Source organism: Lepisma saccharinum, chromosome 9 (assembly GCF_977018435.1).
Source record: "Lepisma saccharinum chromosome 9, izLepSacc3.1, whole genome shotgun sequence".
NCBI lineage: Eukaryota > Metazoa > Arthropoda > Insecta > Zygentoma > Lepismatidae > Lepisma > Lepisma saccharinum.
The window spans coordinates 31,549,732-31,575,963 of record NC_139237.1 but is presented as its reverse complement, the minus strand read 5'-3'; the positions used below and the strand labels follow the sequence as shown (position 1 = coordinate 31,575,963).

The window sequence follows — 26,232 nt, the reverse complement described above, 5'->3', positions numbered from 1 at the left end:
TGATCAAATAGTTTTCATCAAACGTTTTCTCCCGGTAAAGAAGGTATAATTAGTCTTTATGACTAACCCATAACATACAGCCGTTACGTTGCAATGTTTACATTACATGAAGTGGGTAGAAATAACCCTTTTCACTTCATAAACCAGCATGATACTAATCCTGGAACACATTCTTACTTAATTTGTACATACTATATGTTTCTTGATCGCGAATAGTCAGTTTTATGTGTGCACACAACTTTTTCTGTCATGGCGTCGACAGCCCTTTTGTAATTACCGCATGGTTTGTAGAGAGTAAATCTTCAGTGTCACACTAGTTTCAACACACGCGAGATAGCTATCTCATGTAAGAATTTAGAGTACATATAGGCACCACATTTCGCGAGAATTATTTCTTTCTTCACATCACTTAAGGAAATTTAGATTCCTTACCTTTGCCTTTCAGGGAAGAAGAATCAGGCACGGAAGAGTTCTTTTCCTCCCTCCGACTTGAGAGTTAGACCCACCTCCTACAGTCTCTGCACTGTACTTCAACTCCATGCTTTCCTCCACTGTTTTGTCATAATACAAGATGCCGGAATCACACTCAAAACAACATGAATCTAGCACATTTCCCGTGACCACAATACGAGAGTCACTATTTATATTTTGAGCCTTGGCAACACTGATTGAAGTTAGGCACGATTTTACGTTTGCACGGAATCGTCTGGCATTATTGACCATAAAGTACTTCAAATGTTTTGTCAATAGCTTCATTTGTGTTGTTTATGTTGCCTTGGAGATTGCGCGACAACAATAAAATGGAATTAACTCCTGAACATTTTCGTGCGATGATTTTTTTAAGATTTTCGACGTGGATTATCAAGACAAGAGTGCATCCATCAACTTACTTCCACATTTGGCGATGAAGCCCCATCCTTTGCCACTGTGAAATGCTGGTATAATGAATTTAATCGTGGCTGCCATTCGCTCACCGACGAGATTCGCGAAGGTCGGCCAAAAACAGTTGTTGTTCAAGAAAACATTGATCCTGTGCAAAACCTAATACTGCAAGATCATCATGTGACATACTGTGAGATTGAGGCAACCATAGGCATTAGTTCCACCAGCATATATAAAATATTACATGATGATTTAGCTGTATGTTCTCGTTGGATCCCACACAATTTGACAAAAACTCAAAAAGACGCTCGCGTCAATTGGTGCAAACAAATGCTCAATAAATACAATCGTGGTGCTTCAAAAGACGTATATAAGATTGTAACAGGTGACGAATCATGGATATATGCATATGAGCCGAAACGTAAACAGCAGTCGACTGTATGGGTGTTTCAAGATGAACCCAATCTAACAAAAGTTGTTCGCGCTCGAAGCACATCGAAACAAATGGTCGCCTGTTTTTTCGGGAAAACTGGTCATGTGGCAACTGTGCCTTTAGAGGAACGTAGAACGGTCAACTCTGAATGGTACACAACAATTTGTTTGCCAGAGGTCTTAGGTCAAATACGGAAAACAAACAAACGCCGTCGGATCATTCTTCATCAAGACAATGCCAGCTGTCACACATCTCGTCTAACAACCGACTTTATGAACAGTCAAAAAATCGAATTGATGGGTCATCTGCCGTACAGTCCTGATTTGGCACCCAATGACTTCTTCTTGTTCCCGAATGTCAAGAATAAATTGCGTGGACAACGATTTTCGTCAGTGGAAGATGCCGTTGATGCGTTCAAAAACCATATTATGGAGATGTCTCAAGAAGATTGGAAAAACTGCTTTGACAAATGGTTCAAACGAATGCAAAAGTGTATTGACCATAAAGGAGAATACTTCGAAAAACAATAAAGCAGTTTTCAATGCCAAATTCCTGTTTTTTCATTGTTAGGCTCAAAATATAAATATTGACCCTCGTATCACTTCTCCTTCCTCACTCAATCTTTCTGCAGAGAGTTTTTCGACCAGAGAGCACATATATCAATAATTGAACATCGGTGCAGGATCGATCAAATTTGTTGAACACACACACGAAGGAATTACGTATTAACACTGAGGCTGATTTTCCAGGTATTTGCACTAATGCCAAGCATGTTTTCAGCGGGAAATTTGAAATTCTGCATGCTTCTAAATGAAATTTTATATTTCCAGGACTAAGAACATTAGAGGTACAAATGATACCTCGTTTTATTCAGTATACTTTGAGCTATAATCCTGATGGAAAAAAAATAATTTTCCGTAATCAGTTAGAAGAAAAGGGAAAGTAACTATTTTTTTTTACACGAAATTTGAAATTCATCAGACCCTAACATAGGCTATGCCAGAACGTGAATCTTCAAAAGGTAACCGCATAATGCCTGGTATGTTTACCATTGCTGTCGAAAAATTTAAGCACTTATTGCTAAATTGAGAAAGAAGCAATGTTTTCAAAACCAATGAAAATAAATCACAATAACAAATAAATTTTTCAAACATCCCCCCCCAAATAATAACAATTAAATTAATCTTAACTAATTGTTAATTACATACCTCTAGACTGATGCAGAATCCAAAACATGTATCTCCGATCATTATCCAAATTACAATATGTTAAAAAAGTAACATACTATGACAAAAAGCAGCTTGTGACACCAGTATCACAAGCTGTTCTAAGGGAAATACCTGCTGTGACACCCGTGTCACGGCCCAATCTTTAAGGGTTAAACGAAACACATGTTCCATCATGCCTTCACAACCAATTTTTAAAATACCCTTGGATGTTTATTTCTGGAAATGATTTTAAACATATCGGTGTCGTACAAGTGGAACACAACTCTCATGCAATGGTCTGCAGAGCTGTCCACCACCAGACTTGCATCTGCCCGATTGTTTAAATTCAATCACAATCAAAACAAAGTTAATAATGAAGTTACAATATAAGTACAATAATGATGCATGTGATCAACAATCCCTACCAACAACAATACAAATTTTGTTTATGAAACAAATTACTTTCGTTTCTTACCGAAGAAAAGAAACATCTAACGTAGTTGTGTTCTGCATGCTGGCACCCTCTCTCATGAGTTCTATGAACCATTTGGTGCATTCATTAAATGAACATTCAGGTTCATTAGTCACTCATTGTTCCAATGTTTTGAGCAAAATATCACAATCTGTAGAGTGCTATGAATGGTACGTTAGGAAAGAATGAACATTTATTTATAAGATGAGCATGTATATGAAATATTTCGTTTGAAACCACTGTCTGCTAGAGGTTAATTTAATGAAACAGACATGTGCTTGATACAGTAATAAATATTGCAGAATTTTCCACGAAAGTGAGGCTATTTACAGAAATATTGCATTAATAGTACCAGTTATTAGGTCTGTGAACCAACGTGATCATTTATAGTAATACATACACTGAAATATTCCCAGCTTAGCAATGTAGATACAAGCATTACTTGAACTTTATCATATCTTTTTAATATTTCTAGTGACTAAAGGTTTTTAATATTCAATACTTCATGACATTTCTAATCCATATTGTGTTTATATAAATCTTGTAAAAAAACACATGTAAAATGGGTTAAATACTGGGTATCAACAAGTTTTGGTTACTACAAGAAATAACACATTTTTTAATTAGCATGTAGAAAATATGGAAAACATAAGATGGTATCTTATTGCGAACTGCTACTTTTCATTATATCCAGATATCTTGAAACTTACGTACTCCTTTCTAAGTTCCGTAGCACACAATTCGCAAGGATAGAACTTGGAAAACAAACCCATAAAGTTCTTCATGTCTTCCTGCTGCCGAGTGGTAGGTGTATCAGGGTAATAAGCAGCCATCGTGTGGAGCAAGGACCAAGTGTTGCGACCTGAAACAAACATTAAAGCATCAATTACACATTGTGCTTACATGGCTATGCATAGTATCGGACCATGAATTCCAGGAATCATGTTTTGCACATAATTGCATATATAAAAAAGTTTAATTCAAAACACACCTTTGTACTTTTTCAGTCTTTTTACTGAGGGTGGTTACTTTATTTAGGAGACAAAGTAAGATGGGATGATTGCTATTTACTCCTCCATTAAATTATGATATATATCATTACTTGTATGTTCAGGATAATGAGCTAATTCTAGATTGAATCCATTAACTGCGGCATATCTATATATAGACACTAACAGTGGTCCTTTTTTGCAGAGACTCTATATATATAGATGATATGTCAAAATTAACGATTGTTGTATTGCGGCAAGGTATTTTTATAGACACAACTTTTTCGTGCTTTTGTTAGTCTATGTAGGCAATTGGCAATCAAACAATCCATTGTTGATGCTTTGTTGGTTCTTGGAAAATGAATATGGAATGTTTATTTGCAGCAGAGTCCATATATCGATTGCTTTCCTTAGCTTCATTATGTGACAAATCTTTTTATAGTTATTACGAGGAATGCTCGGAAAGTAATGCACCGCAATTTTTTTCTTGGAAACGATTTTTTCAAAATGTATGGAAGTCACTCACAGTATAACTGAATGTATGTTATTTTTCTAAATTATCTCCATCTACGTCTACAGCCTTACGCCAGCACGAAACAAAGGCATGAATTCCTTCCCTGTACCAGCTCATGTCATCGTGGCCCATTGAACTATATATAACATGGAAGGACTGCTTTACGAGCAAAACTGAAGCCATTCTCTTACTTAGTTATGCCAGGGAACGAGGGAAGAAAAGCTGAAACAGACAAATTTTTCTGTAGCGACAAATGGATTTTTACGGCAGATTATTTACCATCATTTATGAGAAAACATTACAATGAGTCATCACCTGTATTCAGACACCACGGGATTTAAGATTTTAGAACTTCTTGGTAAAAGTTAATTAATATTGAAAATTCCGCAGCTGCTGTCCGCATCACGTTATAACTTGCCACAATATTATTGTTGATACCAGAGAGCGACACACTGAGCACAACTGGGATCAAACCATCGAATAAATATTTGGAAGAAAAGACGTATAGTGTTAATGCATGGATCCATATTTATTTATTTAGAACTGCAACACTACATGCAAATGTCCGCTCATCATGTCTTCCAGCTGACAGCATCAAACTAACGAGAACGGCGCAAATGCATGAAAAGAAAATAATAATTAAAAAGTATGGAATAGATTGAAAAGTACACATATGCGCACAAAAACCTTTTAAAGGACAGAAAGGCTTAACATGTAGAGGTGATAACAAGAAGGGAAAATTAGTAGAAACTGACTGTTGGAAAGGGTTATCAGGGGTGTTTTTACGTAATACTTGTGATTAACAAACTATTTTTTTTACATAAATATCATAATTATAGCATAAATAATGCATAATTAAAGTAAAGGTATCTCAATTATTCCTCATATCTACCAAACACAACTTAAAAATTGAAAAAGAAATTGAAATGTTACCTTTTCCTAGAGTACTTACAATTTCTACTGTAATTACCAGTCATACTCAACATGTCAAATTGAAGTAGAGTTTACCACAACAAATTTTAAATTTATTGTTTCTTTTTTTTAGTTTTCAAAAACCTACTCTCATGCATTACTACGAAAAATTTTATTTTTCCATAAATAAACCAAATGTCCCTGATTTTCCTAGGATCTCCAGGCTGGTAGGCACAAAATTAATGCACGATTAACACTTGAGGTTAAAAAAACAACTGAATCAAGGTCAACAAATCTAAACAATATTTAACACTCATTTTGAAGATTCCACACATTTTTTCCTTCCTGTGCACCTTGGAAGAAACATACACTGTATGGAAGTTGTGCTATAATATCGAGGAACTTTTTTGTGTACAGTATTAAAATTTAGGAACTACTGCTTGAATGCCAAGAATACACAAATTGCTTGTAAGCATGGCATGTAGATAAAACTAATATTTTCCGATTCTATCCAATGATTAATTATTTTAATTCACTTTGTTACATTTGCTTAGCTTCTCTCCATGACTCAATTAATTTAATATGTTTATAAGTTATGAGAAATTCCAATTGGTTATTGATTTATCGTTTATCAAAGGAACACTGGGAAACAACACATCTCAACACACACAGACCAATGACCCTTTCATTTTCTATCTGATCTGTCTGTTTTCCTCCCCCCCCCCAAGATTGCCTCTTTGGGCATTCAAGGGGGAGAGAGTTGGCAATTTACTTTTATGTTCATTGTTAATTTATGATATGAATGAGGACAGGGAATGACTCAATAAATTATTGACATACTTAGCATGATGCCTAAGAACCATACATAAATGTTAACTGTAAATTGTTTAAGTAATTCATTTTACTATAACAGCTGTTATCATTTTCAACTAAAACAAAAAACTTGGAATTGTGTTTAAATTGTACGGAGAGAGACAATGTTTTGTTATATTGGTATTTTTGGCACATATTTGGTTTTTACACAATATTTTAACTTTGGTGCTCTATTGATTTTACATTTTTTACGGGACCAGGCTAAAAACAACTTAAATGCAGGAAAAGTATTTTGGACAATGAAAATTGAAAGTGTATAAATTTCAGGTATATAGAATTAGGGTTCCATTGTAAAGGGTGTCCCAAAAGTAATGCAGGAATTAAATTGTGTGCCATTTTTTCCCTGCAAGTTTGGCAGCCTTCTGCAAGGTCACATATTGTAGTAAACACAATATGTGAGAAGCGAGTGACTATTGTTAAAATTCATCACAAATACAGTGATTGTTTCGCTGAGACTGTGCACAAATCGCATGACATTTTTGGTAGGAGAAATACCCCAATGAAACAACTGTGAAATGACTAGTTGAAATATTTGAACAGAAAGGGTCGGTTCAAGACAACAAAAAAATAAGCTGACCTCGTACCTGCCAATCAGCCGAAAACATTGCCACTGTGAGCAATAGTGTGGCAGTGTTCCAAAACCTCAGTGCACCGTCAGTCACTGCAACTGCACTTTTGAAAAAACACAATGCAGCGATGGACATTTGTCACATATCCTATTCCACATTTAATGTCAATGTTTACCCTTTCAAATAATGTAATAACTTTGCCAACTAATAAATAAATAAAAAGTATTTTCTTAAATTAAATCCAGTTTCCTTTGGGAATCTCTCTATTTATTTCCTGACTAGTTATATATACGTATATAAAATCACCATAAAAACTATTAATTGCAAAGTAGGTATGAAATAGGAAATTGTCTTAGGATGTACACTGGGCTAGACAAGCAGTTTTATGTGGGAATTAAGGTTGATTGATGGATTGATTTGGTGATTTAAGTCCACTTTATGCACAGTAAGGCTAATCGGGGCTGGGCCTACAGTTTAAAGTGGGATATGAACCACTATGTGCCTCCACTGGGTATCGAACCTGGGACTCCTGTAGGAATTAAGGGAAAACTGGTTACACACAATTATTTGACATTATAATAGGTGTGAGGGATTCCCTTGCCCACGGGTGGTTTCTCTTAACCTTTAGATGCCTGACCGCTCACAAACCAGGGTTGGCCTGGGTGGAACCAGCCCAGTTTTCCCCAGATGGGTTTCTTCAGAAAAAAACACCTTGAAAAAACCACTCAAAGTGTGTAAATTATTGCTTTAAATAATTGTGAGGTTCTAGAATTGTCAACAGTTTGAAAAAACTTGTAAAATAAAGGCTTAGCCAAGTTTATAATACTCACAGTGGGTTTTTTCAGGACATTTTTCTCGAATCATGCTAGAAATAGACTTTTAACAGAAATAGTACGAACATATAACCAAGAAACAAAAAATCAAAAGGGTCTGAAATATTTAGATAAAACATTGAACGAACAAAGCTTATAGTTTTGAAATGTGGTAGCACTTTAGATATCAGTCACTTCCGTATGTGAGCAAGCCACATAGTTTCACCTGGGACGATCAACTTTTACAATAATTTTTCCATGTATAAAACATTACAAAGGAGAATTGAGTACATTGTATTGAAACGTCGTGAAAGTAGAATAAAGTTAACTGTGGTTTAATTAAATCAAACACTTTTCAAATGATTCATTTCATTTCTCAAAATTTAGTATGTGTGCAATGTTCCGTTTTCTTTCCAATGCCTTGAACTGACACAGTGACCCCTTCCTCCAGTTTAGTACATTGATTGAATGTAATGGGTTGCTTGCTCATGTAGGATAAATGTCATTTGTGGTTAGGAGCTCTATACCCAAGAAGTTGAGCATGGTCATAATATACCACAATTTCTTTTTTTTTCTTAAAAAATAGGGGGTGTGGCATACTCAAGTAAATTCAATGCAAGAGCTTTAAGTTATGCAAATATTTGATGTTAGATTTTCGTACATTAAGAAAACCAAGTCTCAGCTACGTTAGGACATTGCTTGAGTTTGAAGCTTTCAATAAGAACTCCATAATATAGTGTGTGGTTTAGGAAGGGTGAGGGAATGACACCAATTTTGAGACCATGATATCTGTAGCAAATTTAGAGTTTTGAAGCTGAAATTCATGTCGCATTCAGGGAATGGTTTTATTTTGCATTTGCATTTGTTGAAAGCATTTCAAAATGGTGGATGAGAAATTGATTTTTGATATTTTGAGGTAGCTTCAAATTCTGATGCCACTTTCAAATATCTGTGTAAAATACATTTTTGGACATTAGGAAAACAGACTTAAATATTTTAGGGCATTTCTTAAGCTATGCGTGACAAATACTTTAACAATATAGTGCATATGAATGGCTAATTGCAGAAAGGGACCTGGGTCACTTTTGCACAATTCTGAGAAAAAGAAGAAAAATTGTATAATATTGATAGTGTAAGAAAGAATATTCAGCATAATGAATAGCGAATTTTGCAACCCTCAATGCACCCCCCTGCAGTATGCTGCTAGAGACAGTGGAGATGAAAAAGTTGTGACTCCGGTACCTTTCTGCAATAAAAGTGGAAACTGTGAGAAATAAGACGAGAAATATGATACAAACGCCAGTTTGTCGTTGCCACATCAGCTATTTTAGGTTGGGTTATGTTATGTTATATATGCCACAGAAAATTATAGATTCATCAATAAATGACAGTGCACTTTCTGGACTTTATTGTCGGTGTTTGAAGTGCAATAATGTACGAGCTCGTACATGCATGTGTTACTCTACATCTGGTCTGTTTCATTGGCGAGTGTAGTAGGCCACTGATGAATATCTTCATAAAATCCTTTGACGTCGTCTGGTACATACGACAATGCAGTTTGTATGTCCTTCAATTTAGTAAGCTTGATCGGCATACATGCAACAGGGAACGTACGTGATGTAGGAATTACAATTCTTGCACCTTTGGACAGATAGAAGGTGTGAGACATCAAAACTTTGATGAATTCGGAGACCTTGACAGTACCCTTATGTTCAACACAGTATTCAAAGTAATGATACTTGGAAATCTGAAAATACTGCCTGTTCTTGTAGGAACGCATGGTAGTTTCAAAAGATGCCATATTTTTTTTTGTAGACATGAGGCCACCACGTTGCAAAATCAATAATGTTACTGGTGTCAATAAGTTTGACAGTATTTTTACCTCCCCGAGCTGCATTACAGATTAGCGTACACAGTTCATACAATGTATAAATACGGCAAAGTTTATTGCAGAAAAGGACCCGAGTCAGTGACTTAGGTACCTTTCTGCATTAAAGTACACTTTTCACTGTGCATTTTCTTGGTTATAGCCTCGTGTGACTGATGTCCTTTCTGCACTAAAAGATGTGTCTGTAACTAGGAAAATCAAAAATACCATTATCTCCGATACCTAAAATATGTGACTCAGGTCCCTTTCTGCAATAAGCCAATCATATGTATGTTGAGATCCAAATGGGGGCCACCAATGTTTTGTCCATGGGAACTGTTAGTTTCATAACACCCAGATATTTTGGAGAATGGATACGGTATTCCATTTGGACGAAATCAGTCAAGACAATTAAATATGTCATCCTTATAATTTTGGCATGGTTAATACACGGAAAAGATATTTAAACTTGAAACATCTACAAAAATAATGGGGAAACAAAACTTTGAACAAACGGTATTGAAGCATATTTAAAAGTGTACGTGCAGCTACCGTATGTTGTGTAGTAGGTAAAGGTAAAGTTCCCCGTGCATATAGCATCACACCATGAAGGCACATTCAGGGGATATGGGAGTAGGGCCCAACATATTCTTGATCTCTGCCCTTTTGGAGGTGATGTGATCACAACCAAACTCTGCCTGCCTTTACCCCCCATGACCCATTGTTTTGAGGCTGGGTGAGTTCCAGAGCTGCTTTTTGCAGGGACAAGACCAGAAAAATTACGACCTTAGATCACACACCCCAAGATTCAAACCTGGGTCTTCTGCATGGCAGTCAGCCAGCCTGTCTACGTTTTTTTACATTTGTAATAAAAGTAATACCCCTAAGCAGTAGTATCCCCCTTTTTCTCTCAATTTTCTCTGTATTATCATTGGGACAAACATCCACATCTGAACCAGGATTCGAACCCAGGACCCTTGACAATGCAGTATGCTGTGCTAACCACTCCACCACGGAGGTTAACTAAACCACCACAGCTATCAAGTATTAGGGCCTGTTTTTCAATGTACAGTTAAGGTTCATGTTAGCACGTAACTGGAACTCTGGTAGCGATTATTTTTACTGGTACTTCCTCTTGCAGTTACCAGCCTAACTGGAAGTTGCAAAGCAACATGGCTGCCTCATGCAGCTATCAAAGTTCCACACTCGCAACTTCACTGTCACATTCCACAAGATAGGATTAATAAAACTGTTAAATTGATACAAAAGACTTGTTTTGTTTGGCAGAGCTTACCGATGTCCATGCAAATATGGAAATTAAGCAGCGTAGTTGCTGCTAGAATTCGCTTGGCGAGGTTGTGTTGGAGAATTTGTGACTAGTATATCTGGTCTACCAGGCATACAATCTCAAACAGTAATTTGGTGCAGTGGTTAGCGGCACCACCTTTCAGAGTGTGTTGTGTTTTGTAATACGAGTTGGAGTCATGGTCACGGACATTTTTTTTTCTTGTCAATTACTTATTGTGTGTGTTGCCTTCAATTCATGTTTTATTGTTGACTGATCTTCTCGGAGAAATATTACAGTAAATTTTAAAATTATTTTTACTCGTACCTTCATATTTTTAGAACTTGACCTACAAAGCATTCTCACGAACATGTTTTCTTTTCGCTCAACAAACATGCATAGAGAAGTACAAAGCATACAGTCAAATGTACAATATCTACATATTAATAGTGTTTATATCAACAGACAGGTATTATTAATGTTTCGACTTTTGAGTTCTTCTACAAGGAAGTATCTGCGCTTGCGCCTCATAACAGCATTTCCCCAACATGAAATTGAATTGACCTTTATTAGAAGAAAGCCAAATCTGTAGTGCTTGCTTTCGTTAATTTATTTCGTAAGCATACAGAATGGATACGCAGCTGTTGTTCAAATCGTTTCCTGTGCAATAAAGTGCTTTCGAGCGGGTTGCGCTTGTAGTTCTATATTTAAACGCCAGGCTGTGTGCCAATCGACGCGGTTTGAAACTATACTAATAGATGGTGCGCAGATTGATCCCCTATTTTTCCGCTTCAGCATTACCAGCATATCATTTTGGGGTACAAAGTTATGATTTGCTAACTGCCAGTTACTTTCACATTGAAAAACCCGGTGCTGTTTAAGAGTGGCGTTTATCTCCAACTGGCAGATAGTTAACAGAAAGAATAACAAAACATTGAAAAACTGGCCCTTAGTATAGTATTGCAAATGCGCAACACTGGGAACTGATCACAGATCTATTAACTGTTACACCATCCAGCAAGAGTAGAATCAAACTATTGGTCAAATTTTTCAGAACATAGTATTCTAGATAATTTAAAAATTTGTCCCACACTGTAGCTGTGCGGTCATGGGCTCTGGCTATGGGGCATGTGCAGGTTTGAGTCTCCTGAGATTTAGGCCTGTGTATGAGACTGGTGAACACTCACCATCAAGATTAAATTGGGGAGCTACAAATAAGGAGAGTCATGAAAACCTACGACAATGACTGGGGGTCCGTCGTGCTGAACACATGTCATCCCATAATTGGTTGGATGATCTCCCACTTCAGAGTAGGATCAGGTAGGTGTGTGGCCGGTAGTTGGTAGGTAGGCCTGGGCTATCAATGGTCTGTTGCGGCACAGGTTATGTATGTTTTTACTTTAATCATTTCAAGGTGCGAGATCTCTATTGCCAATTCTCAACTATGTTAACAGAAAATATTAAATAGCTTTTGATTCAGTGAACTAAAACAATACAAATTGAATGTTCCAATATATTACTATCAGGGAAAAATTTATTTCATTTTTAAAATATATATATTTATAAACATAACATGAAAAAAACAATAAAACCCAGTTTTACCCGAGTTTTGGATTGATTTGGTGTTTAAGTCCACATTATGCACAGTAAGGCTAATCGGGACTGGACCTACAGTTTAAAGTGGGATCCGAACCACTATGTGCATCCACCGGGAATCGAACCCGCTTGCCTGGGTTTTATCTGAAAAAGCCCAAAAAAACCCACCTGGGTTGTTGTTTTTTTCCCAAAAAACCCGGGCAAAATGTCAACCCTGTCTTAACATGTAATCCGTTTGAAGCTAGTACCTTTTAAAGCACGTGCTTTTCAATCTTGCTGCAAAGTACAAAGAAAAATCATAACTAAAGAATTAATTGTCGTAGACAGATGGCATTCTCTTTTTTTTTCTTCTTAGTGACAGGTCTTTTAGCGGAGGTAAAATTTATACATTGTGCATCACAATAATTAGTGTTAAAGGAACAAAAAGTTGAATCTTTTTTAAAAAAATTGACATGCCACTCTGCCCCTCAAAAGACCGAAGTGAATGAAAAAAATGTAGTATATAGTGGTGGTATATTCCTACAAACATGCAACAGACTGATACTTCTTGAGAGAAAAATAATAACAATATATAAAGCAGCAGAGTTGCTAGATTCAGGAAAATGTCTGGAATTTCACCTCTAGCGTCTGCCCTATGGATGTTGGATAGAGCAAATTTGGAGGGAAGCATGACAAAATACCACTCTATGAGGATATGTAAGTAAGTGTTGCAAGAAAAACTGAAATTATGGGGGTTTGGAAAGTTTGCGTAATTACGGAAAATTTCAAACTTTGGGTCTTTGACCCTGCTTCACCTCTGGGCCCTTAATTGTCAGATGTTACTCAAATTGTTGCTTTTTACGTATTCTTACATTTAGAATTTAGATTGTTCAAAAAGAGGCAGTGGTTGAGATTGAGTGGTATCTTCAATTTACCGCATAGTAATAAAAGAGAAACAAAGAGCTTTTTCAAATAGCGCTTGTTAATAATAGTAACAATGGATGTATTGTTTTGTAATTTGAGTATATAATACCTTCAGACGTAAACCAAAAAAGACAGAACTGAAATATAGCGTATAGTTTTTAAGAAATGGCACGTTAATTGCTGTCGTGTGCCAACACGTGGTCCGGGTAAATTTCGACAATTGGGCCTTTGCCCCTGCATCCTTAATTGTCAGATGTTGCATTTTAATCATTCTTGCTTGTAGAATTTAAATTTTTCAAAAAGATGCAGTAGTTTAGAATTTATAAATCAATCCCACAATAACAAACTTTCTCAGACATGTGCCTTTTTATCTTTTTAATTTGAAATGGCTCTTTTAGACTGAGAGTTTTTTATTGTTGTGGTTTTAAACAGTTATGGGGGATGGGAGTTTTAATAGTTTTAGCAAATTTTCCAAATTCTTCCTTCACTAAAGTCATACCGTATCCTTTTTCCTGGCTTTTGAAGAGATTTGACGTGGGTATGGAGTATTTTCGATAGCCTAAAAAAAAGAACCTGAGGAAGGGAACAGCAGTTTCCCGAAACATTGTTCGGAAAAAATAGATACTCACCTAAACATAAGTTCAAGAAGTTTTGTATTTTTAAATTATTTTTTAAATATTTTTGAGAATACTAATACTTATTAATCTGAAAACATTAGTCATGCTTGGCAAAAGAAAACATCCTAAAATGGAATCTCCCCTGCAAGTAACTTACCTAACTGCTCAGAATCTAGTGGGCAATCCTGTCGCACCTCCACGTGTTTTTCCTTCAATCCATCCCCTTTCTGTAACAAAAGAATATAACAAATTATAGTTTCTTCTTAACCATAGGCATTCCTTGGTAACTCTTCAATGAACATCAGAAAACTGAGGAGTAGAAGCAAAATCTTTGCAATAAGTGTTTGTAATTTTGAAAACAAAATGCAAACATTTTCATTTTCCTGAAAATGCTGGAAGGTGAAGGAGTTGCAAAGGCATAATTCAAAGTCAAATCATGCAGTCAAAAGTACACATGAAAACCACCTCACCACCCACTTAGATCTTGATAAGATTCGGTACAGTGTATCTGTAGCCAAATATAAGAACCCATTTTCTTTTCATTTTTGGAATATCGACTCTTAGTTTCGAATTTACAGCCACTGAGGTTGCCTGCAGGGCACCTGGCTGCCATACAGAAGATCCAGGATCGATCATCAGTAGTGGGAATTTTGCCAACAACGTCGAACAATGTTCCTGCAAGACAATAATGTGGGGAAGAAAGGTGGCTGGAGTATGGTGCTGACCACATCACCTCCAATACGGAGAATGTGTGGGGCCCTAATTCTACACACCCCTAGGCCTCAATTGTATGGTGCACTTTCTTTCCATTTAATAGAACTTATTTCCAACCTTTATTTTTCTTGAGTAATTCTTAACATAAAATATTGTTGGGTAAGCATCACTGGAAAGAGACCCAATTTACTGCATGAAGGTGAAACACAATTTGTTGGTATCCCTTCCTCAATACAAAAATATATTTTATTAGTGAGGGAAATTATTTTTCTACCTCAAAGTTTTATAAATATTTACAACTTACTTGGTATATAAAATAATATATGCATACATACAGTAATTCCAAGAGATTGTTCTTTGAAAGTATCTTTGAGTGCAGTTTCCATCCAAATGCACCTACTGACTAACTATCATTTTTCTCTTGTGTAGTATTGGTTACTGCATTACACGAATAATTATATTTTTTCATTGTTTCAAACAAAACTAAGTTACTTTTCTTTTCCTTTTACATATTTAGAATTATCACTAAAATTATACCTTTTAAATTGCAAAATTATTTTACTTAAGACTTACACCTATTAGTTGTAACTATTTCCCTTGCCAAAATTTAATTTCTGCAATGAGAAAGGGAGCAAATACCCCCAAATGCTATTTTGCCTTCTTGTAGCAAACTACCGGAAAGTTATCTTTCCAAAAATAAGTTTGAGAAACTTACAAGGGTCAAATTTTCATTCTTGAAAAAACACTTTTCAACTTCTAACACAGATATGGATGCATTTAATGAAAAGTGATGGGAATCAATGTGCATCGCCCAACGAAAAAACACTTTTGCAGACTGCCCTAGGAGGGCTGTTGAACCATGGGATTTAGTTTTAGTTTAATTTAATTATATGTTGCATCTGATATTTAGAATCTTCATGCCATCGAGAGTAAGTATAGTGAATTTCAAAATATTGTCATCAAATGCTCATGAAAACTACAAGTTAAAGCAAAGTATGTAATTCCACAGCTAAAATTTTAAAGAGTTCTAAATTCCAAACTAGAGATAATATTCTGAAAATTTTCAGATGTATTTTGTTCACCGTTACCTGGCTGGCAACTGATACTTTTCGGGCATTTTGGTTTTTCACAGGATCTGCAAAATGCCACGTGATATATAATTAATAATTATCATGCAAAATTTGAAGTTTCCATTTATTCGGCAACAATATCATGCAGAATTGTGTTTTTTGTGTTACATAAGAAGTACTTTCATGTCTTGATTCAACTGTTGAATATTTTGAAGAAAAACCCTGATAAATCAATGCTTCTAACTGGAATACTCACCCAATAACATTATTCAGTATTTTTAATAATTTTTAAGCATTCGTATCGGTAGGAACACAACTTAACAACAGTATACAAAATATCGCAACTATGACAATTAGTTCCAGCGCCCACACCACAACTAGAACTTCATTTATATACGATAAGTAAATTAGGTTAAAATTCGGTCCAAGTTCATTTTGTTTAACAGATTTCATCATGCTACGTATGCAATTTTCAGATGGTTCGATTTCAATTGCGGAGTTTTAGCGATTACTTCATGTTTCCTCGACACTGTTATAGCTCTTTTCAGTTCTTACGTCGTGCGCTCTAGAAGCTGGCAGGGGAAGTGGGGAGCGGGGAACATGCCGCTGACCAACCAGAGAACAGACCACCTAGCGGTGGAGCCGAGAGTTACGCAGTTGCGGGAGAAAGCTGCAGCGCTAACTTCGTTCTGCACGTTGCTGTGTTGCCAATTCACCGCGTTGCTGATGGTGTTTTGGGCAAAACATCAAAAATTCTAAAAAAAAATCAACACTGGGTCAGTGTTGATTCCTGTTTGTTATGAGCGGAATGTAGGAATAACATACGTGGGAGTAATTGTTGTCGCGTCGTGTATTGCCTAACTGCATTGTTTCTTCGATAAACGTGTATGTGGCATGTAATGTGACGTTTATTTGTACTCTCGTTGTTCCATAGGGAGCTTTGTGCTTATTAACGCAGTAAGTATCGTACGATGGCGAACAGGAAAGAGGTAGTTTGTAGCCAATGCAGGAAAATAATCAATAGGGTTCATGGATATTTTCAAAAGGAAGCAGAAAAACGGAAAACAGTGGTCCCTTGGTAAGTGTGCACAAAGTGCAACAGAGAGTGTCGGAAGCTTGTGGAGTGAGTACGGGAACTGTGCAGCGCATTGTTAGGGAAGGCAAAGACAGTCTTGAGGCGTCGGGTTCCACGTCATTTGAATCACCTCGCAAACTAATCAAAAGGAACAGTATCACAAAGGTAATCGACGGTTGCGATAAAGATATAATAAGAATTATCCTCGGGTATTATGTAAAGGGTGAATATCCAACACCGAACAAGTTACGCGTTGATTTGCAAACACAAATAAGCTTCAGTGGGGAGTTTCGTCCTTGTGAAGGATACTGAAGTATATGGGGTTCAAGTACAAAAAGAGCAATGACGGTAGACGATTTCTGATGGAGAGAGCCGATATAGTTACATCCAGAGTAACGTTTTTGCAAAAAAATGCATCTTCTAAAAAATAAGGAACCTTTACCCTATATAGGTATTTCATTTAGATGAAACGTACATACATCAGAATTACGCTCCAACGAAAATCTGGCAAAATAAAGAGGGTACAGGGGGTTTAAAAGTGCCTGTGGGTAAAGGTGGGCGCATTATTGTTTGTCACGTAGGTTCCAGTCACACTGGTTTTCTACAGGAATGTAAATTAGTTTTCAGTGGTTTTTGCAGTTTTTAGATACGCTTGACGAAAGGAACATCAAAGACGCAGTGATTGTAATGGACAATGAGCTAACATTCGGTACAGTTGGAAAGAATTCCTACAACGTATACACTTGATGTCATACACTTATCGGTATTCTACTGACCACAAGATGGGGATAATACACATTCTCAGGCCATACGCGAACAATGGGACGTCTGTATTTCATGGTTCTTTCGATTTCAACTCCCCTTTCCCGCTACTCTGGCAACGTTGCAGTCTCTCTCTCTAACCAGCCTGTCTCGTTGCGCTGGATAGGTCGTTTCCCCGCTCTCCACTCCCCTGCCAGCTTCTAGAGCGCACGCCGTAACAACTGAAAAGAGCTATAGTTGTCGTTCATAGTTAAGTTAGGCAGGTCCAGTTCCCTTAGCATTTTCATAATAACCCCAAATGCTTTCAGGGTTAGGTTAGGCAGGTCAGGTTTACTTCTTTTAGCATTAAAATAATATCCCTATCGCTTCTATCAATGGAAAATGCCTTGTCTATGGGGAGTGTGCATGCTTGCATAAGGCAATTTTAAAGTTGTTCTTTTCTTCAACACAAACATCCTCTTTTTATCCAAATAGTGCTCATTACTTTAAGGAAGGTTCAAATTTTGTGTGACAAATGATTGCCAAAATTATACGATAATTAGTCTTTCTGCTAGGAGAATTTAAAAAAAAAATCATGAAACAATCGAAACTCTTACGTAAAATTCTCCTCAAAAGAAAATATTTATCTTTGCCTAATGTGGACATTTTGTCTGTTGCCTGCTGCTGCTCTCTAATGGCGTAAAAAAGAACTAGCATCCTAGTGTTTCCTGTCAGTCCATCAAATCACAGTGAAGTCCCTGCCTGGTGACCTTGGTTTTTGTACCTGCAACAGTGAGCCGGCTTAGGAAAGAGGATAGGAACAACAGTGTTGAACCTTGCTCCAATATTCCTCGCTGTAGAGATCAGGCAGTTTCTTCTGCACTGCAACGTCGACCTGTACGTCTCTCGCAGGTTGCTTCCTTCATTTTAATGAATCATAATGGAATTAGCTTTTTTGAAGCTATCAATGGTAAAATTATATGTTTACAAAAACAATGAAAAAAATATTAACAAGAAGCATGAAATTTCATGTTAAGATATCTGGTCGTTGTGCAACACTGCAACAATATCAATAACCGCCATTGCTTTAAAGACATGCAAGATTAACAGTACAAAGAGAAAGGAAGGTACAGTGCATTCGAGAAGTCCCTCCACTCATACTTTACAAAAAAAAAAAAAAAAGCTACTAAGGACGAGTTGCTGCTATGGCTGCATGGGAAAAAATGTACTGTACTGTAGCTGCTATGGGAAAAAATTCTGTTCACATGTAAATACGGTACCAGTGCGATCTCCACCGAACACCTCTCACTCGTTTATTTCGTCATTTTCAACATTTGTACTTACCTATTCTGCATTGCTAAAGATTCTTTAAGGTGGCATTTTGCTTTTTTCACAAAAATAATTTGAATTTTTCACATTAACAGTAATTATTGTTCTTCATTTTTTCAGAAGAAACTACTTACGGAAATGAGTTTCTGTAGCATTTAGAAGTTCGTGCAGGTATTTTCTTTGATTGTGGAATCTATTTCACCGGGAAATAATGTATTTTTCAACAGAAATATATCTCCGACACACAATTGCTGTTGCTTCAATTTGCTTGCACTACGTGAACCAAATGTGTGATGATGTAACTCCCTGTCAGTGTTTCCAAACACGAATGTTTTTTTTACAATATGATGACAATTTTAACTATGTGCCTAACCTCACCGAACCTAACCTTGCCGAGCATGATTTTTCGGGCTACGCGTGCATGGTTCGTGGGGATTTTTCGGTTTGGGGGGCTATCCGTGCATGGTTCGTGGGGCTGTATGTGCATGGTTTGTGGAGCTATTCATGAATTCGGGGCTATCCGTAAATGGTTTGTGGGGATATTTCGGTTGACCACGCTAGTCAAGGTGTCTCGCCATGTTCTGGAAGCGAAAAAAGGAGGAACAATAATTACTTCTCATGTCACAAATTGAAATTATTTTCGTGAAAAAAGTAAAATACCACCTAGAAGAATCTTTCGGAATGCAAAATAGCTTAGGTAAATACGAATGTTAAAAGTGATGAAATGAACGAGTGAGAGGTGTTGGGACCGTGTCGAATATTTACGTTTGTTTTTTCGCTTCCGTAACACACAATATGGCGGGTAAAGCTTGAGTCGAGTTGTGGATCATGTGTGTATGCAGTGTTTCCAACCTTTGTAACCGAAAAATACCTGAATAGCCCCACAAACCATTGATGGATAGCCCCAAAAACCAAAAAAATTACTATCCGTCGGACACCTATAACTTCTTCGTTTCATCAATTTTTGACATTCGTACTTACCTAACTGCTTCGCGGAACATTCCTTAAGGTGTATCGATGTTTTTTTGATCAAAGTAATTGCAATTTTTCACATTACGAGTACTTCTTTCTCGTAGCCTTTTCACTTGCCTGAGACACAATATGGCACGTACACCTGACTACATAATCACACATCGTGCTTGTGTTTTGTCGATTTTCATTTGTTATGCACCTTCGGAACCCAAGAAATACCCGTGAACAAAGCTCATTTCATCTATTTTTTTACAGCTTTTTCACATTGTTTTACGAAGAAAATTAAATTGTAATGTTTCGTGCCGCTATCCATCCCGGAATCGGTGGGAAATTTAAACTAAAAAAATTATTTTTATTTGAAATTTTTGAGTCCAAATTTACCACCGATTCCGTGCTCCACCCCTGGGGTGATTGACCTACCACTACCCCACCTCCGCTCCAGCTTTCTCTAGTCTCCCTGTTAAAGGCATGTTAGAAATTGGCCAGAGTCACCTGCCTCTATTTTTTAAATTTGAAGAAATCAGCATCCAGGATACGGAAAACTTACCTGAATTTCAGCACGCATTCACAACACATCATATTAGGCATATACCCACAGCCCATTCCTTCTAACGAGTAGCTTACAGTCACTGCCACATTTTCGACATTACTTTTCTTTCTTCACGATCCTTTGTTCAACTAAATTAAAAAATACACTGGATCTTCCACACCCGGAACGAATTTCACCACGCATCCACGTCATTTGTTGCAAACACAGACAGTTCGAAACACTGGATACCCAATGAACATGAACAAAACACAATCACGACTCGTGATTATGTATTAAGGTGTACGCATCAAAGGCTATTGTCCGACGGAGATTTAATTTTCAACAAAGAACATGAATTTACGCTAGGAAACATTCCCACATCACACAAAACACCTTCCAGATGTTAAACAATGCTACAGGAAGTTATTACCGTAAGTAGTTTCGGTAAAAATTTACTATCCGTTGGACACCTATAACTTCTTAGTTTCGTCAATTTTTGACATTTGTACTTACCTATCTGCTTCGTGGAACATTCCTTAAGGTGTATTGATGTTGTTGTTTTTTTATCTAAGTAATTGCAATTTTTCACATTACGAGTACTACTTCTTCCTCGTAGTCTTTTCGCTTGACTGAGACACATTATGGTGTGTACACCTTCCTACATAATTGCACGTCATGCTTGTGTTTTGTCGATTTTCATTCGTTATGTAGTGTTTCACCCTTTGGAACCCAAGAAATACCCATGAACAAAGCTCATCTCATCTAATATTTTTTTAAAGCTTTTTCACATTGTATTACGAAGAAAATTGTAATGTTTCGTGGTGCTATCCGTGAATGGTTTTTGTTGCTATCCATGACGGAACCGGTGGGAAATTTAAACTAAAAAATTATTTTCGTTTGAAATTTTTGAGTCCAAATTTACCACCGATTGCGTACTCCGCTTCTGGGGTAATTGATATACCGCACCCTACTGCGGCCCCGCCTCCGCCTATAGAGTCCCTGTTAAAGTCATGTTAGAAAATGGCCGGAGTCACGTGCCGACAAACTTTTAAATTTGAAGAAATCAGTTTCCAGGATACGGAAAACTTAACTGAATTCAGCATGCATCCACGAAACGTCATATTAGGCATATACCCACAGCCCATTCCTTCTAACGAGTAGCTTACATTCACTGCCACATTTTCGACATTCCTTTCCTTTCTTCACGATCCCGTGTTCAAGTAAATTTTAAAAAATATACTGGATCTTCCACACCTGACACGAATTTCACCACACATCCACCACATGTCATACTTCTAACTTTCGTTGCAAACACAGACAGTTTGAAACACTGGATACCCAATGAACATGAACAAAACACAATAACGATGTGTGATGATGTACGAAGGTGTACACACCAAAGGCTACTGTCCCTCGCAGAATTATATTTCAACAAAGAACATGAATTTCAGCTATGAAACATTCCAACATCACACAAATCAATTTCCAGATGTTAGACAATGCTACAGGAAGTTATTACCGTAAGTAGTTTCTTGTGTAAAAATGAAGGGTACTAATCTGATATTTCCCGAACAGATTTCTTCATTTTTACAGAAGAAACTACGGTACTATTATAGTATGGGGGTGACACCTATAAATCATATATTTCACACTTTTTTACATTGCTAACGTACTATTTTGGAATGCGGAACATTTCCTAAGGTGAAATAATGCATTTCTAAATAAGATAATGTATATTTCTTACATTTATGAGTACTTACTGTTACATGTTATTTCGATTCTGTAACACATTATGGCAGGCGATAGCATACTGGTTCAGGGCACGTTGTGCGAGAGTTTTGTCGATTTATGCAGTGTTGCAACCTCGTTCACTGGAAAAAATCTACTTTAGTGCCTGGATTTGAAATTATGCTAATACCTCACAAAACAATGAGGTTAGCCCCACAAAACCATTTGCGGAAACATATGTTCTTCAGTTACAAAAACACTTTTTTAAAAAAAATAATTAGGTAACATTATCGTATGTGCAAAATGGATTCCTTCAAATTTACAGGAGAAAGTACTTACGGAAATCATTTTCTTTAGCGTTGTGGAAGTTCCTGAATCTAGATTTGACCCATTTTAATGTGAATGCATGTTGCTTTCTGCGAAAATCTCTGTCCGACATGCTGTTTCTGCTCCCGCCATTTGCTTTCTGCACGAGAGTGCAATGTTCCATGTGTTAAGATGATGCAACCCCGTAGCCAGTGTTTCAGCCACGCTGTGTTTTCACTAGAACATGACATGTCGAGTATTTTTTTTTTTAACTATGCTTGCCTAACCTAACTTAACCTTACGGAAAATGGTTTTTTGGGCTAACGTCAATGGTTTGCGACGTATTAGCATTATTTAAAATCCGGGCACGGAAGTAGATATTTTCCAGTGAACGAGGTTGCAACATTGCATAAATCGACAAAACAATCTCAGAACCCCCTAAACCAGTACGCTATCACGGCCATAATGTGTTACAGATTCGAAACAACAAGTAACAATAAGTACTCGTAAATCTAAGGAATAGATATTGATATGCATTATTTCACTTTACGAAATGTTCCACATTCGAAAATAACACGTTAGCAATGTAAAGAAGTCCGAAATATATGATTCGTAGGTGTTTCCCTCATATGATAATAGTACCCAATGAGTTATTTCGCAATTTTTTACATTGCTAACGTACTATTCTGCATTACGAAACATTTCTTTAGGTGAAATAATGAATTTCTAACGAAAAACCATTGACGTTAGCCCCACAAACCATCAACGGGTAGCCCCAAAAATTCACGATAGCCCCACGAACCATTCATGGGGACGAGGTATGCCTTCTAGGTTAGGTTAGGCCTGTTAGGTTAGGTTGTGTCTCCGATGCATGAAACTGTTACCGGCTAAGTATAACTGTAACACAACACTGGAGCACAAAACCAGGTCCTCCTAACTTCTAACGTAAGAAAACAAGACCATTATACTAAAGGAACTTGAACCCTAGGGATGATGCAATGCTTTGCGGAGTTACGTAAGCTGAATATACAACTACAATTGTACATGTTTATTAGTCTTACGGACGTCATCTACTACAAACGAATTCTCATTATTTTATCGCATCATTAATATTACTGTTATATTCTGATCAACACAAGAACACATGATAAATGGATTCGAAGAATTAAGCATATTTACATGGAAGTCCGAATTCATCTGAAACGTACTTTCTTTTTCCCACTCAGCACTTCCTTTTGGAATTTTGCCCAAGTTTTAAACTCTGGACATGCTCGGCAAGGTCTATTACTTCGACCACCCCCAAAAACTTCTTCATCGCTGAAACGCGATGCCATTTTCGCATATCAGCGATATCACAGAGGCACAAAGTAGACAGATGGTACACAGACTATTGCTAAGTTCATAATCGCACAGTCAATTTAGTGATGAGCAATTCTACATGTTTAGTACTCCGAACCTAGGATTAGTAACTTGGCATGTTTGAAACAAGCATAGGCATGCACAAGGCAGGCCCGTAGCCAGGCAGGGGCAAGGGGGGGGCTGAGCCCACCCTGGAACTACCGTCAGCTCCCCCTACCACTGAGGTCAGCCCCCTTGACATTAGGTAAAACTATTTTGTGTAACTTGTTTGCAGTGAAGAGTGAAAAAGAAGACAGCAGATATTATTTGTCTCACAACTTTAATGAAGGATAAATTCAGGGAGCATGAACAGCATCTATTACATTCGTTCATCTTATTTATAAGGAGGAGTCTAAGTAGCGTAAAGCATTTAGGAGATTCTCTTCTCCAGACTTCAGAAAGTTCCTTCAAAGAGGAGCTTCTTTATCTGTACCTTCGTTGCCCCTGTTGCGACCTCCCATTTATACAAAAATCTGTGACTTTGATGTCATTATGCAAATTCCCTCCGCGTCTGTGTCAAAGGTCAACAGCTCCCAAGTTTTGGGAACGAAGGAGAGTTTTATTGTTTCAACCCGGGAGTCAGTAGCGAAGCGTAGTCTTACGAAGGAGGCAAGCAATGTTTCAGTACAACAAAACATGTAGTACAATGGCACGCCAAGAGGGGGATTAAAGGTTTATAGCCTCATTGGCCCGGTCGCTGGATTTGTCAAAATATCATAATAAAGTGACGGTTCTAAAAATAAACCATATGATCCTCAAACGTCACATTTACTTTCGAAATTCCAGGTAACGTTATTCGTATGGTAGTAAACGTCTTACATATGCGAACTTTCCGCATACGACTAAAGGGGTACGTATTTTCTTATTTATATATTAGTACTTTTATTTGTTCATAATTTTTTAATGTGGACAAACGGTGACCAAACGGATTTAGGTAAAATAACTCATTTATTTAATTTACACTGCGTGATTGTAATTTAGGATTTGTGGGCACCCTAAAAATCGCATTCGGAGTCAAACATTAAAATAAAAAGTTAAACACAAACTTTAAAAAATCCATTTCAAACAAAAGAAACACATGCATAGACGATGTACTCACCACAAAGAATTCCAAACTCCTTTGCATATATAGGAAATTTCCCGCTATCGAACAATTCAACAAATCTTAGGGCTTCAAGGTTCTCAAAACGTGAAGACACTCCCATGTTCTTTCCACAACTGGAAAGCATCCACGCAAAATCACTTTGGAAATCTCTGAAACGACCGAAAGTGATACCAACCTATTTCCTTCATTTTAACCCTCATGGGAAGGAAAGATATATCAGTATGGAGATAGAAATTAAGCAGTGGAATCAGAATCATTACAGCAGAAAGAGTATATACATAATATTTAAGTAATAAAGTGTCATACAGAGGCGGGGCCGGGGGAGGGTCCCCCCCCTTTGGCCCAGTATTCCTAAGAAAAGGAAAGTCAAAGGCAGGAAAAGATGACAAAATGAGGAGACTACTACAAAAAATCCTGGGAGCACCACTTGTGTCATAATAATAAAACTTAAAACATGTTCTTGTGTTCATAATGTGTACAATGTATACGATTTAATTGTGCTGTGTAAATATCAGTAGAGAGTTCTTTTTAGATAGCTTTATTTTCACCCCAAGTTTTATTCAAAAGCAGTCAATTTATTGAATGTGGTTGTAAAATTTGTGAAACAGCTCACTTGAATTACTGTGTAAATAATTTGGCAGTTGCAAACACTGGTGCGGTCAACACTTTTGACGTAATTTGAGCTGGACCGAGCTGGACACAGGCTGCAGACCAAGGTTCGTCGAATCTTCCCTCCCTCCCTGGGGAAACTCTGGGGTGCAGACATCTCACTTCCTGGAAACACAAACCCCCGCCCTTTACCATCTCGCCCGAACTCCCAATATCCATTTTTTTACGCGTTTTACAATTCGCGAAATCTAAAATAAATTGTAATATAAAATGATATATATATATATATATATGGAATTTAGAACAATGATAATAACTTATTTTAGTTATTTTATGACTAAGAAATATTTTTATATTCGCGATCTTATTTACGTGTTCATGAAGACAAATATTCTTTACTCCTAGTTTTTGGTGGCAATACTATATCCTTCTGCTTTCGGTTGAGCTCGGCTATTTTCGGGAATAACGCAAGCTCAGCAAGCAGAGCTTTTGGTATAAGCGTTGTGGACGGGTTCCACTCGAATTTCATGCTTCGCCATGTGACTCCTTCGGGTGCGTTATTTTCCCGCAGAGCAGCCGCAAGCATTGAGGCTGGTGCTTGCTACAGAGCTGCTGAGGGAGTTTGCGGCCGTAATTTTTCGCTAAATCGAGTGCGATGGAAACGAAATAAGGCTAAAACATTAAGTACATTAAATGATATTCGAATAATGCAAGCAGTGCTTGC

General features: G+C 37.1%; 1 protein-coding gene across 1 annotated transcript in view; it reads right to left on the bottom strand.

Annotated features, from left to right (window-relative positions):
* The window catches only part of Alr (Evr1_Alr domain-containing protein Alr), a 31,783-nt gene extending 8,035 nt beyond the window's left edge, over positions 1-23,748 (bottom strand). Inside the window, exons 1-3 of the mRNA XM_083128955.1 lie at positions 23,605-23,748; positions 14,090-14,159; positions 3,710-3,857 (exon numbers count right to left, since the gene is read on the bottom strand). Of these exons, the coding sequence (XP_082985081.1) occupies positions 3,710-3,857; positions 14,090-14,159; positions 23,605-23,730 (344 nt within the window). The 5' untranslated portion in view covers positions 23,731-23,748. The remainder of the gene's footprint in view (positions 1-3,709; positions 3,858-14,089; positions 14,160-23,604) is intronic.
* Between the last annotated feature and the right edge of the window lie 2,484 nt (positions 23,749-26,232).